Source organism: Mustelus asterias, chromosome 2 (genome assembly GCF_964213995.1).
Source record: "Mustelus asterias chromosome 2, sMusAst1.hap1.1, whole genome shotgun sequence".
NCBI lineage: Eukaryota > Metazoa > Chordata > Chondrichthyes > Carcharhiniformes > Triakidae > Mustelus > Mustelus asterias.
This window is the reverse complement of record NC_135802.1, coordinates 146742297-146756543: the sequence shown is the minus strand read 5'-3', so window position 1 is coordinate 146756543 and position 14247 is coordinate 146742297. Positions and strand designations below refer to the sequence as shown.

General features: G+C 42.6%; 2 protein-coding genes across 40 annotated transcripts in view; one reads left to right on the top strand and one right to left on the bottom strand.

Moving 5' to 3' along the window:
* brd9 (bromodomain containing 9) overlaps nt 1-1480 on the bottom strand; it is a 59941-nt gene extending 58461 nt beyond the window's left edge. For 36 of the 39 annotated variants that reach the window (XR_013495518.1, XR_013495522.1, XR_013495531.1 and 33 more), the window contains exon 1: nt 1374-1463. Coding sequence is in view for 29 of the 39 variants with exons in the window: in XM_078197986.1 (XP_078054112.1) it covers nt 1374-1422 (49 nt within the window). In the remaining 10 variants the exon portion in view is untranslated. Of the gene's footprint in view, nt 1-1373 lie in introns of all 39 variants that reach the window. The other 3 variants (XR_013495537.1, XM_078198156.1, XR_013495538.1) reach the window with 2 other exon arrangements.
* Nucleotides 1481-2021: 541 nt separating this feature from the next.
* trip13 (thyroid hormone receptor interactor 13) overlaps nt 2022-14247 on the top strand; it is a 35334-nt gene continuing 23108 nt past the window's right edge. Inside the window, exons 1-4 of the mRNA XM_078198218.1 lie at nt 2022-2083; nt 8507-8604; nt 11631-11796; nt 13550-13679. Of these exons, the coding sequence (XP_078054344.1) occupies nt 8516-8604; nt 11631-11796; nt 13550-13679 (385 nt within the window). The 5' untranslated portion in view covers nt 2022-2083; nt 8507-8515. The remainder of the gene's footprint in view (nt 2084-8506; nt 8605-11630; nt 11797-13549; nt 13680-14247) is intronic.

Genomic DNA, 14247 nt, shown 5'->3' with positions numbered 1-14247 from the left:
TTAAGCAGGGCTTATCTGAACACAAGATGTTTATTAAATAAGAATCTAGCCTGTGAAATGTTTTGGCACATTTTCTCAGCAGATCAGTGTGGACTAAAGAGCTTCCAACTATAATCAAAGCTGCTGCTTAAAACATAATTTCACTTCATGACAATGGAGCAGAGTTGGTGGCCTTTTAGTTTGTCCAATCCCAATTTTTTTATTGTGAGCTTAATGTCTTCCTTCTTTTCTCCCCAAATAAATATTCAATGTCAATGTTATTCTGCAATTGCAGTTAAGAAACTCAAAAGCTAATTTTAATGTACCTTGCTGTAGGTTTACCAGTTTGCAACTGATTATACTGCATTTGCTAAGTATTTTAACACAAACAAGAGGGCCCGAACAAAAATATAAAAGGACTGTGATCTAGATTGTCACTAATAAATCAATGAAGAATTCATAAGAAACTCAGGGATAAGAGCATGATATGCAGGGGTAATTATGTTTTCAAGTAAGATGTCTTTAAGGGGAGGCTAGATATGTGAGGGGGAAGGGACTTGAAGGATATGTTGATTAGATTAGGAGGCTCATATGGAACAGGAACATGGCAAAGGCCAATGCTGTACAGCAAATTCTAGGATCAATAATTGCCACTGTCCACAGCACCAAGAATTTCAAACAAAAAGGAGGCAACAACAAGGGTTGTGAATGAAAAGGGAACAGATGGCTCAGGTGCAGATGCTGCAAAACATTCTCTCTCTCTCTCCACAGATGCTGTCAGACCCACTGAGATTTTCCAGCATTGTCTTTGATTCAGATTCCAGAATCCGTAGTAACTTCGGGTTGCACATGGCACAGTGGTTAGCACAGCTGCCTCACAGCCCCAGGGACCCGGGTTCGATTACCGCCTTGGGTCACTGTCTGTGTGGAGTTTGCACGTTCTCCCCGTGTCTGCATTGGGTTTCCTCCGGGTGCTCCGGTTTCCTCCCACAGACTAAAGACATGCGGGTTAGGTTGATTGGCCATGCTGAATTGACCCTTAGTGTCAGGGGGATTAGCAGGGTAAATCTGTGGGGTTAAGGGGATAGGACCAGGGTGGGATTGTTGTTGGTGCAGACTCGCTGGGCTGAATGGCCTCCAGTTGCACTGTAGGATTCTATGATTCTCTCTGAATTTGGGGAGTGTAAACAGGAGGCCCCTCCCCCTCACCTCACCGGCCGGCCGGCCGGCCGGCAGGGGGGGGGGGGGGGGGTCCAGGTCTCTCTCTGATTTGGACGCTTTCATTTCCCATCCCTCCTGAGTGATAGCTCCGCCTCCCTCTTGACTCTGCGTCATTACACAGCGAGTGAAGCCCACTCGGCTGGGCTGGTTCGCTCCCTCCACCCCTCACTCACCATCATACGAGCGCCACTCGCACTTGTGTTTCTTGTGCTTCTTCCCCATCTCTCTGGGCCTCCCCGGCAGCGCGCAGGCGCACTCGACCCTCCCCCTCCTTTTCCGCTTGCGCAGGCGCACTCGCCCTACCCCGCTGTTCGCGCAGCCGAATCGGCGCAGACACCTGCGCGCGCTCAATGGTGTTCGTCCTCCTTCCCCTGACCCGGACTCTTCCTGTGGGCACCGATTTTTTCTTTTTTTTAAAAACAAGACAATATGATTTAACGATTCCTGGATCATTCAATCCATTGGGTGTTCGATATTTGCCACCTCCCTTTCCGTTCGAGTGCCCACCCCCCTCCCGACTAAGCAACTAGCCAATCCGGCTGCGAACCGATGAGTGACAGATGGCCTCGGCCAATCCGGCTGCGAGCCGATGATGAGTGACAGGTGTCTTCAGCCAATCCGGCAGAGAATGGACGAGTGACAGGCCGCCTCCGCCAATCGGGAGCGGTATCGCCGGGGATGAGGGCGGTCCCGGCCAATGATGGACGTCGCAGCCAACCAATCATTCCATCGGGGCTGGGTGACCGCTGGCCAGTGGGGAAGGTCGGGCGGGCATGGGTCCCGCCCCCTTTGATATGACGCCCATGCGCGGCCTTGGACCTGTTGTGCGGCGGGCGGTGGATTTGAATTGCAGCCTGCTGGCGGTGAGGGAGCCGGAGGAAGTGTGAGTGCGAGGGAGAAAGAGAATAGGTGTGGGGAAGCTACTCCTTACACCCCTCACCTGTATTCAGGTTGACACTCCAGGGCGGTGCTACATTGTCGACGGTGCTGCATTTTGGATGAACGGTTAAACCAAGGTTCTGTCTAGGGGCCGGGCCGGTGGGGATGCAAGGAAGTTCTTCCAGGCGTCTTGGGTCGATATTTATCCTTTAACCAACACCACTGATATATGCTCAGGACTGTTCGTGGAATCCTGCTGTGTGCAAATTGGCTACTGTGTTTCATGCATTGTAACAGTTAAGCTGGTTAGACAACAAGAAAAGAAAAAATGCTGGACAATCTCAGATCTGACAGCAAAAGAGAAAATGCTGGAAAATGTCAGCAGGTCTGGCAGCATCTGTAAGGAGAGAAAAGAGCTGACGTTTCGAGTCCGGATGACTCTTTTTGTCAAACCCTTTCTAGCTTTGACAAAGGGTATTTTGGACTTGAAACGTCAGCTCTCTTCTCTCCTTACAGGTGCTGCCAGACCTGCTGAGATTTTCCAGCATTTTGTTTCTTTTGGTTTCAGATTCCAGCATCCTCAGTAATTTGCTTTTATCAGGTCTGACAACATCTGTGGAGAGAAAATAGAATCAACGTTTCAAGTCTGGATGACCTTTTGTCAGAGTTGTGAGATCCACTGAGATTTTCCAGCAATTTCTGTTTTTATTTCAGATTCCAGTATCCACAATATTTTGCTTTTAAGTTAGTTAGGCATCTGTCCATCTTCGAAGACATTGGGCTGTGCCTGTGGTGCATGTTACCTCTGTATTGCAGAAGCTCATGCATGTCTTTGGGAATGTGGCTGCCATCAGTTCGGTTCACTTGACCCAGCCAACAGAGTTACTGCTAACTTAAGAGGGTAGACACGCTGGGGATCCTTGCACACTGGTGTATTTCCATACTCGGCATTCTGCCTTGCCAGGAGATGCCCAATATTCATCTGAGGCGGAGGAAGTCGAAGCTGTTCTGCCACTTTTCATGGTCTGCTACTGTAAAGGGGGGTGCTGAGAACACAAGCCTGGTACACACAGAACTTTGTATTTTTGGTTAGTTTGCTGTTAGCCCACATTCGACTTCTCAACTTTAATGTGACAGCTGTGGCCTTGGCAACCCTGGTGCTGATTTCAGCTTCAAGCGACACTTTGGATCAACAATTACCAACCTATGTAAAGCTGTCAGACACCTCTATGGTGAGCTTGTCAATATTGATGGAAGGTGGCGTCTCTATATTCTGGCCTATAAGTTTGGTCTAACTGATGCTGATTGTCAGTCCGACTCATGCAGATCAGGGAGAGCCAAACTAAAAGCTTTTGCAAGCGAACTTTAGTATGAGATGCCAGCATAGTGTCATCAGCAAGGAACAGCTCTCAGACTAGGGCCTTATCCACTTTGGTCTTGGCACACAGTCTTCCCAAGTTGAACAGCTTGCAGTCAACTCTGGCATGCATGTAGATGTACTAATTTGAATTGCCGAATGTGTACAATAACAGCATGGAGAAAAATATACCGAAGAGTTGGTGCCAGGACACAGCCATGCTCTATTCCGTTGCTGATCTGGAAAGCCTCTGATGGTGCTCCATTGTAACTGATGAAACTGCATGTTCTCGAGGAGAGAGGAAATGGCACCCAGGAGTCCGAGCATGCAACCTATTTTCTGTAGCAGTTTGGAGAGTCTGTCCCAGGTGGATAAATCACCTGAACCGGATGTACTGCACCCCAGGGTTCTAAAAGAGATAGCTGAGGAAATTGTGGAGGCATTGGTGGTGATCTTTCAGGAATCACTGGAGGCAGGGAGGGTACCAGAGGACTAGAAAGTAGCTAATGTAACACCGCTGTTTAAGAAGGGAAGGAGGCAGCAGACAGGAAATTATGGGCCAGTTAGCCTGGCTTCGGTCATTGGCAAGATTTTAGAGTCCATTATTAAAGATGAGATCGCAGAGTACTTGGAAGTGCATGATAAAGTAGGATTGAGTCAGCACGGCTTTGTCAAGGGGAGATCATGTCTGACAAATCTGTTAGAGTTCTTTGAGGGGGTAACAAGGAAGTTAGATAAAGGAGAACCAGTGGACGTGATTTATTTAGATTTCCAGAAAGCCTTTGATAAGGTGCTGCATAGGAGACTGTTAAATAAGTTAAGAGCCCTGGTGTTAAGGATAAGATCCTGGCATGGATAGAGGATTGGCTGATTGGCAGAAGGCAGAAAGTGGGGATAAAGGAGTCTTTTTCAGGATGGCAGCCAGTGACTAGTGGTGTGCCTCGGGTCAGTGCTGGGACCACAAATTTTCACAATATACATTGACGATTTGGAGGAAGGAACTGAAGGCACTGTTGCTAAGTTTGCGGATGATACAAAGGTATGTAGAGGGACAGGTAGTATTGAGGGAGCAGGGGGGCTGCAGAAGGACTTGGACAGGTTAGGAGAGTGGGCAAAGCAGTGGCAGATGGAATACAATGGAAAAGTGAGGTTATGCACTTTGGAAGGAGGAATGGAGGCATAGACTATTTTCTAAATGGAAAAATGTTTAGGAAATCAGAAACACAAAGGGACTTGGGAGTCCTTGTTCAAGATTCTCTTAAGGTTAACGTGCAGGTTCAGTCGGCAGTTCGGAAGGCAAATGCAATGTTAACACTCATGTCGAGAGGGCGAGAGTACAAGAGCAGGGATGTACCTCTGAGGCTGTATAAGGTTCTGGTTAGAGCCCATTTGGAGTATTGTGAGCAGTTATGGGTCCCATACCTAAGGAAGGATGTGCTGGCCTTGGAAAGGGTCCAGAGGAGGTTCACAAGAATGATCCCTGGAATGAAGAGCCTGTTGTATGAGGAACTGTTGAGGACTCTGGGTCTGTACTCGTTGGAGTTTAGAAGGATGAGTGGAGTGGTGGGGTGCGGGGCGCAGCGTCTTATTGAAACTTAAAGGATACTGCAAGGCCTGGATAGAGTGGATGTGGAGAGGATGTTTCCATTAGTAGGAAGAACTAGAACCAGCGGGCACAATCTCGGGCTAAAGGAACGATCCCTTAAAACACACACGAGGAGGAATTTCTTCAGCCAGAGAGTGGTGAATCTGTGGAACTCTTTGCCGCAGAAGGCTGTAGAGGCCAGGTCATTGAGTGTCTTTAAGACAGAGATAGATAGGTTCTTGATTAATAAGGGGATCAAGGGTTATGAGGAAAAGGCAGGAGAAAGGGAATGAGAAAAATGTTAGCCATGATTGAATACTGGAGCAGACTCGATGGGCCGAGTGGCCTAATTCTGCTCCTATGTCTTATGGTCTTATGATCCCGACTGATCGGGTGAAAGGCTCCAATGAGATCTAAGGTAATGTAGAGTAATTATCTGCGCTGTTCGTATATCTTCCGCTGTAACTGCAGAAAATCATGTCAATTGTCAATCCCCCAGCTCTGAAGCTGCACTGAGACTCGATAGATGCTTAATGTCAGAGTTTGCAATCTGGTCAGAGCAACGTGAGCAAAGACCTTCCTCACAATACTTGCGAAGGAGATGCCTTGGTAATTGTTACAGTCATTGCGATCCCCTTTGTTTCTGTGGTGACTGTTTTTACATCACACATGGATTGAGGCACAAATCTTTCCTTCCAACAACACCACAAAAGTTCATGGAGATTCGAGATGCTACAGCAGTGCAGGATTTCCACTTTTGATATCGGGTTGAATGTCATCGTTTCGTGGGGCTTTACCACTGGCAAGATTGCCAGTGACCTTGTCGAGCTCTACTATGGTGGGCTCACTGTCCAGCCCCTCCAGACAGGAGAGTCTGGAATGGCGCTACGAGCTTCTTCAGTGACGCTGTTCTCCATTGCATAGATGTTGAGAGAGTATCCTACCCATCGTTCCATCTGCTTCCTAGGTTTAGTGACAATCATCCCTTTCTTTATCTTTAAGAGGGCCAATTTGGTTGCTGCTAGGCCTATTATTTTCTTGATTCCTTTGTATATCCCACTAGCATCCCTGGATTCAACAGCCTATTTTATGCTGTTGCAAAGGTTCAACCAGTATTGATTGGCACAGTGTTGAACCATCCATTGAGACATGATTCTGGCAGCTCAGAACATTTAGGTTTTGTGTGCTGGGGATTTGCTTGTAATTCATGAGGCTGTCCTCTTGGTTGCAGTTACTGGCTTAATTGCAGTCCAATAAGCCTCAAGTCAGTCAGCATTCCTCTGATATTTTTCATGTATAATGAGTAGAGTGCTGTGCAGATGATCCCACTTTTACATTGCAGTCTGGCCTTGGACATTGCTGTGCTGAAGAACCTAATCAAGGATACAAAGGAACTCCTAGGTCCTTTCTGGGCCTGTGGTACGAAATAATTGACTTGCTTGAGGGTTTTAAAGTCATGTGGCATCTAAGGGCTATACAGACGCCCCTAGCAGGTTTGAAAATGTTACAGTTCTTTCAAAAACAACTCTTTGATTCATCTCTTGATGCATCTCAGCTCCAGCAAAGCACTGATAACTTGCTCATGATGGACTTGCTATTGTTTGGATGAAATCCAAATAGTGGTTGTATCAGGACGCAGATGAATAGCTGGAGGAAAAGCACTACACAGCCATTGAATTACATTTGAAATATCATCACTGTTATAAAGGTGCAAGCCTGCACCTTGGAGAGAACACGCCAGCTTTGTGGTTTACATTGGCACAACACAGGAAGAATCCGTTACCATCTTGCTCAATTGCAGTAAAGCAGGAGTGTTCAGGGTCACTTCCAACAGTGGGAGAGATTATCATTTGATTTGATTTATTATTGTCATATGTATTAACATACAGTGAAAAGTATTGTTTCTTACGTGCTATACAGACAAAGCATACCGTACGTAGAGAAGGAAAGAAGAGGGTGGTAAATGTTAATGGTAAGCATTAATCTGAGGATGACCTCTCTTCTTGGATTGATATAGTTTCCTTGACTGAAGTCTGACCTTGCTACACATCAGACGGTGGTCAATGTCGCAATCAGCACTGAGATATCTACAAGTGACGAAGCCACAGTTGATGAGATCTAACTGTGCCATTGGTGTGATCTCTCATGTCTCCAGTACACTTTATGGCACAGCTTGGTTTGGAAGTAGCTGTTCATCACACAAGACCATGATAGCAGCATAGCTCCAGCAATCTACCCATTTTCATTCATCATACTGATTCCCTATTGCCCTTTGCACGTTGGCTAATCTGTGTACTTGGTAGCCATCCTTGCACTGAGTTCCCTAGACGGCACTATCCCTCAGTGCTGGAAATTCTGCGCTGGCAGCATTAAGTGCCTCATAGAATTGATCCTTGACATCTGGGTTGCAAGTGAGTATTGGGACATAGATGCACATGAGGTTAACTGGGCCCACGCATCTTTACAAGCAAAGAGTAAGAAGTCTCTCTCAAACTTCTGTGGGCAATTCAATCATCACGAATAGTGTTTTTTACTGCAACAACTACTCCATGCTTACATGTTGCCTCAGATATAGGGGTTATAGTGTACCTTGGTTGACTTGAGACTTAATGCTGTATTCCTAAGTAGCCTACAGAACCTAAAATACTTGATAATCCTACTTTGTATTGTTCAGCTCGAGTGTCTGAAATTTGTGAAGGGACCCATTCATAATTGTTTATATTATTAAAATAATGCTATAAAATGATATACCTTTGTTAGAGGGAAATAATGAATATGGTTTAACTCAACAATTTCTTAAGTCAAATAGTGAGTATGGGGTATTAAGGGATCTCTATAAAGGTTAAATGTCTCATCACAAGGGAGTGGGGAATCTATGTAAAACTGTTAGAAAGTTTAAGTAAAATTCCACAATGAAGGGAAAAGAACATGTTGATATAAACAAAGACTGCTCATGTGGGTAAACAGCTAGCTAGTATGTCTGGAAACCTCCGTAATACTTAGAATTAGCAGACAAAGCTAGCAGTGCAAGGCCAAGCCTGGTAACAACAAACACTAGGGATGAGGTTGCAAGGAACCAAAGGGAAATACAAAAGACAGTTCTTGGGATAGTAGACACCCTACCTTGTGAACATCCGCAAATTGTTTAATGTAAAACCTGAACCAGACAATATTGCAATGTAAATAATGCCTTACCTATGTGATGTATAAATATTGTACGGCTCTTTTGCTAGGTAGAGTCTGCCTCAGGACCTTTCTCTGAGGTTGTGCTCTCCCAATTGGCTAATAAACAATTGTTCTATACTGGGATTATTTTGCATAATAATCTGCTGCACAACACCTTTATTTGAGTGTGTGTATAGTTGGGGTATAACCTAATGTATGTTCTTGAATGCATAGCCTGTTATTGATGAGAAAATGAATGAAGGAATTGCTTCTGTCATGACTGCACATTAGTTTAGTTTCTTTTTAAACTTCTGTTTCAGTACTTATAAATGGATGCAGCAGCTGGAGAATTAAAACAAGCTTTACCAGCTTTTGAATCCATGCAAATACACGTGGAAGTCTGTGTGAAACAGAATAGGTAAGTCATTTTGTTTCATGCAGTGGAACTGGTTAGTTTTGAGTTATGAGGTACTTGAAGATAAGTGATGATCCTGCTCAGAAGGCCTTTTTTAACCACAAAAGCAAATGTACTGCAGATGCTGAAGTGGAAAAGCCTGTGACGTTTAATTGTTCCCTCTAAAGTATTTTCCAAAAGAATTATAACAGTTTTTGAGAAATCATTACACCAAATTCTTGTTACTGGTAAGACAACAGGCTGTGTCTTATTTCACACTTTCACTATCAGTGTATTGTATGTCATTGATCCTCAGTAGTAGAATGCTTCAAGCAAAGCATCAAATTGAGTTCTTTGATCACGTAATGAATCTCCTAAATTGTTTGAAACAAGATTTTAATCTCTTAAGAAATATCATTGCATTACATATGGTATGCAGCACAGAAATAGGCCATTTGGCCCAATCAGCTTATGCTGTTGTTCATGCTCCACTCCAGCCTCCTCCCATTTTAATTCTACCATAGTAATCATCTATTCCCTTCTCCCTTAAATGCTTGTCTAGCTTCCTCTTACATGTATCTATATTCATTTCATCTATTCCCGAGTTCCACATTCTGACCCTTCTTTGGGTAAAGCAGTTTCTTATGAAGTCCCCGTTGGATTACTTGGTGAATATCGTGTATTAATGGCCTCTAGTTATGCTCTTGTGCGCGAGAGGAAACACTCTTGCTGTATGCACTCATCCTGCATTACATACACGTATTGAATGTTGAGGCTACTATGGTGATTTGACAAGAATGCATTAGACCATAGTCTTGGTGGTAATAGAAGGTAAATGAAGGGAAAGCTAATGTTTATACCCACTCAAAGTCTAATCGTTACACCTTTTTGAAGTGGTCTTGAATCATTTACATTTCCGTACAGATCATAAAAAGTGCTATAATTACATGATTCACATCACAAAACTTCAGATCTTTTTGTCCTTGGCTATTCTCTTCCTTGTCCAGATCATTAACATTGAAATTAGATATGTTTGGTGAAACAATATTTTTTTCTTTGAAATCCATCATTATAATCGAAATTAAAAATCTTATGTCACTGTGCACTTCCTGTCAATACTTTGTATTATAAATTTCTGTGTTACGTAATGGAACTGGCTTGTGTGAATCCGTCACGCTGTAATTGCAGACTCCTGGTGAAGCACTGCCGTGCCACCACTTGCGAAAGCTGTAATTACAACATTTTTTTTTAACTAGGCACCTTGCATTATAAATGCAGACAAAGGAATTTATAATTGACGAATAAAAATAAGGACCGTGTATAGCTTTTACTTTAAAATTGGGGCTGAATTATGTCTTTATCTGAAGACGACATTTGATCTTGACTGGTGCAGTGCCACGGGAGATCAACTTGTTACATTTTAAATGTACAAATAAAAACACTACATTCAGATAAGTATATGCAAATAAATAATTAGACAGGATTAACACTACCTAACAAATTATTTCCGTCTACGAAAATGCAAGTGCAATTAGCAAATCCCTGATATTATGATCCTGTTGGGGATCATTAACATTTAAAGAGAAATCTGAGCACCTTGTTTTAGCCAATGGAACTATGCTGCAAGATTTCACTTTTTTTAAACAAAAACAAATTAAATGAAACAAACTGTCTTAAAACTGTAAGATACATAAATCTTTATTTCTTCTACCACCCATTTACAGACAAGAGTCCTATGGTCATTAATTTAACCCTCCTCAGTTCCAGCTAATCTAAGATATAAGACTTTCGTTTACCATTTGTTGATTGTAGAAGTCTCAGTCCCTTCTTCTGGTTGCCTCCTCAATACTTCCATGCAAATTTGCTGATTGCTTCCATTTGCCACAACACTCTGAGGATCATTGTATATTTTTTCTCTAATTTGAGACAAGGCAATCTTCCAGCTTCTGATCTCTCACAAAAATCAAACTGAGATTAAACGTCGTGCGGTAAATGATGAAGTTATTTTTTTTTCTCTGCTTATAATGTTGGTCAAATTAACTGCCACTTACTTTGATACTTATTTTCTCTCGGTGAACTCCGACTGTGTGTTTTGGATCAAAAGTGTGTCTAACTAACTTTCTCAGCAAGCATATGGATAAATTGAAACTAGAGAATCTCCCTAAACTCCACCCGTCACCATAACAATGTGGCACGCTCTGGGATGTCCTTGAACAGATCTGTCGCATTAAGTATCCCTCATTTAAAATTACTACTTTGATCTGAAGAACAAAATAGATTTTACAACCCACCAGAGTTTACCAAATGCTTTTAAACACGTTTTGCTCTACCTCCCAAAACAAAAGCATCTCTATAGACTGCTCTTACTGTGAGGATTGCAGATGTCATGTCTCCAGTTCTTTACCTAAGTAAGTCCCCCTGCTGTTTTATGATCGACCTTTCTAACTGTTAACCTGTTAAGTCAATCTGCTCCCAGCCGCTTAAATGTAGTTATCTCCAAACTTCTTAGCATGATGCACCCATTTATCTGCATTTCTTTTTCCTACAAGCTGAAAGCTTTATATTCTAAAACACATGAACCATGTATCACGGAACTAAATATTTGAAGCACTAGCAATAGATTAAGATATGAAGCTAGCCAGAAACTTCTTATTATGACATTGTTGTTCAATTAAAAATGTAGCCAGCAGGTGGCATGGTGGTTTGCACTGCTGCCTCACAGTGCCAGGGACGCGGGTTCAATTCCCAGCTTGGCTCACGGTCTGTGTGGAGTCTGCACGTTCTCCATGTATCTGCGTGGGTTTCCTCCGGGTGCTCTGGTTTCCTCCCACGGGCTGAAAGACGTGCTGGTTAGGTGTAATGGCCATGCTAAGTTCTCCCTCCGTGTACCCGAATAGGCGACCAGTGGATTTTCACAGTAACTTAATCACAGTGTTAGTGTAAGCCTACTTGTGACAAGAATAAATAAACTTAAACCGCAAATGTACACTTTTGCAGCAACTTTTATTGCAGGCGATGATCTTTACATGATTTAAGTTCTGTTTTGATAGTACTGTGAAGCAAGAAGATGTGAGGCTGAGCGTGTTACAGCTGCTAAGCAGGCACAGAGTGGTGTTCGGGGATTATGTCTGGATGGAATTTGATGATGAATTTCTGACCAAGCATGTAAACTCTGTGTGCATTGTAGACACAGATCTTTCATTTAAGGAGAGACAGGTAAGAGGCAGATGGAGGGAAAGGTTAAAAGTTACGAGTCATGAACGTTCGTAATAATTCTCTAAAATTGTACTCTGCAAGTGATCTGGAATGTATTACAAGATGTGATACATGCTTAACTGGAAAATAAAGAGAAGCATTATGGAAAATAAAAATTTGCATCCACCTTCGCCTTTGGGGCAGCACGGTAGCACAGTGGTTAGCACTGCTGCTTCACAGCGCCAGGGACCTGGGTTCGATTCCTGGCTTGGGTCACTGTCTGTGTGGAGTTTGTACATTCTCCTCGTGTCTGCGTGGGTTTCCTCCAGGTGCTCCGGTTTCCTCCCACAGTCCAAAGATGTGCAGGTTAAGTTGATTGGCCATGCTAAAATTGCCCCTTAGTGTCCTGAGATGCGTAGGTTAGAAGGATTAGCGGGTAAATATGTAGGGATATGGGGGTAGGGACTGGGTGGGATTGTGGTCGGTGCAGACTCGATGGGCCAAATGGCCTCTTTCTGCACTGTAGGGTTTCTATGATTCTATGATTCTCGACAATTGTAGCAACAGGGAAGCTTTTATCATTGTTGTCAGTTGCCGTCTAAAATCAAAAAGTAGCAACGGTAATGATCTTAAATGTTGAGTCTGGAAAGTTAGAAATTAACTAATTGAAAGACAAGGTCCTGTTCCTCAAGCTTGCATTGCACTTAATCGGAAAGGTGTGGAAAACTGAGGATAGTGGGGTCAGTATGGGATTGGGGGCAGAGAATTAAGACATGAGACAATAGTAAGCATGGGGTCATGCTTGTGGACTGAATGGAGGTGTTTGCAAAATGATTACCCTAGCTACTTGATTCTCTGATATAGAGGATACTGCAGTGAGCAGTGAATATGGTATACTAAATTGAAAGAGGTATATGTTAAGGTCCTGTCTCTCTTCCACATCTCACCTTTCCTGTCTCTGTTCTTACTTAAAATATGTTATATCTCTAATTTTTCCAGTTCTTATGAAAGTGATGGGGTCTAAGGAGGAACTGAGGGATGAATGACTGACAGTCTTATCCCATTGCAGTTCAGACAGTGCAGTGGTCCAATGGGAATGATATGGCTATTATGCTGTCATGTTTGAAGTACATTCCATTTAAACAACCAGAAAGTTAAATATGTCAGTAAGCACAATGAACTAAGAAGCACATCACCTGGTGAAATGCATTTTTAAAATTAAAGCTTTCTCTTCCTGTGATTTAAGTTCCCTTTGACTTGATCTAATGTCATAAAATCACTTGTTCTAGTCACCTGATGTTGGTGTCTGTCACAACAATATTAAATTAAAATATGTATATTTTGTATTTTATCATTATTTGATTAAATAATTACATTCCAGAATTAATTAATTTAAAATGTTGCTCATAAAAAATATCTTAGAGACTTGTGCAAGCTAATTTATATTCTGTAGATGAGCTAAAGTATGAGTCCAAATGGACTAATGTTCAGTATTGAAAATAGAATATTGATCTTACTCCTAGGGACCTTCCCTGTGTATGTGGTTAAAGGTAACTAAGTGGGGGGGTAAAATGGATAGTAAAGCTTTGGTTCTTTTTATTTAAAAAAACAACTTCCACATTTCGCTGTAATACCTCTCAAAAAAACGTATTTACTTTTTCTAATTATTTCTATCTAGTGCATACTGACCCCTAAAAACTGCAAGCTTGTAACTTTTCAGATCCATCAAACATGCTTGCTGCTATTAAACCATCCTTTTTGTTCTCTGTTGCAGCCTATTGACCTGACGAAATCTAACCTTTCAATTTATATATTTCGTCTGAATGAAGAAGGCCCATCCTCTGATGTTTTGGAAGGGGAAGAGGAGAATATGACCGCATCAAATAACTGGCTCCTTCCTGCTGGTATGTACCGCAAAGCTCTGTTGAAGGCTGTTGCTGTATTGTGGAATTTGTTAACCAAGTGCACTGCCCTACCACCTGACTGGGGTGCCAGCAGATCGCAAGTTTCTTTTGTTCGAGTTAAAGGGATCCATGTTGAAGAATTCCTACTAAATATCAAAGCAGTTGCCATGTTATATGATGGATCTGTTGCATCTATGTGAAAATTAGAGCTTGCATTAGAAATCTGAAGTTAAAATAGATGATGCTGGAAACATCTAAGCAGGTTTTGTTGCATCTGTGGAGAGGAAAATTGAGTTAACTAATTCAGGTTGATCACTTTTTTCATCAGATATTAAAACATCTATGTCAACCATGACTCTGATTGTGCTCTTCTTAGAGGGTTGTGGAATGCACAGCCTGAAATGGTGATGGGAAGCTGTTTCAAAAAGGAATTAGATATTTACTTGAAATGGGAGAAATGTAGCGCTATTGGGGAAAGAGTAAGGAAGTGGGACAGATGAGAGAGCTCCAGCAAAGCTACAATGGATAAAATAGCTTATCTTCTGTGCTGTATGATTCTGTAACTCAT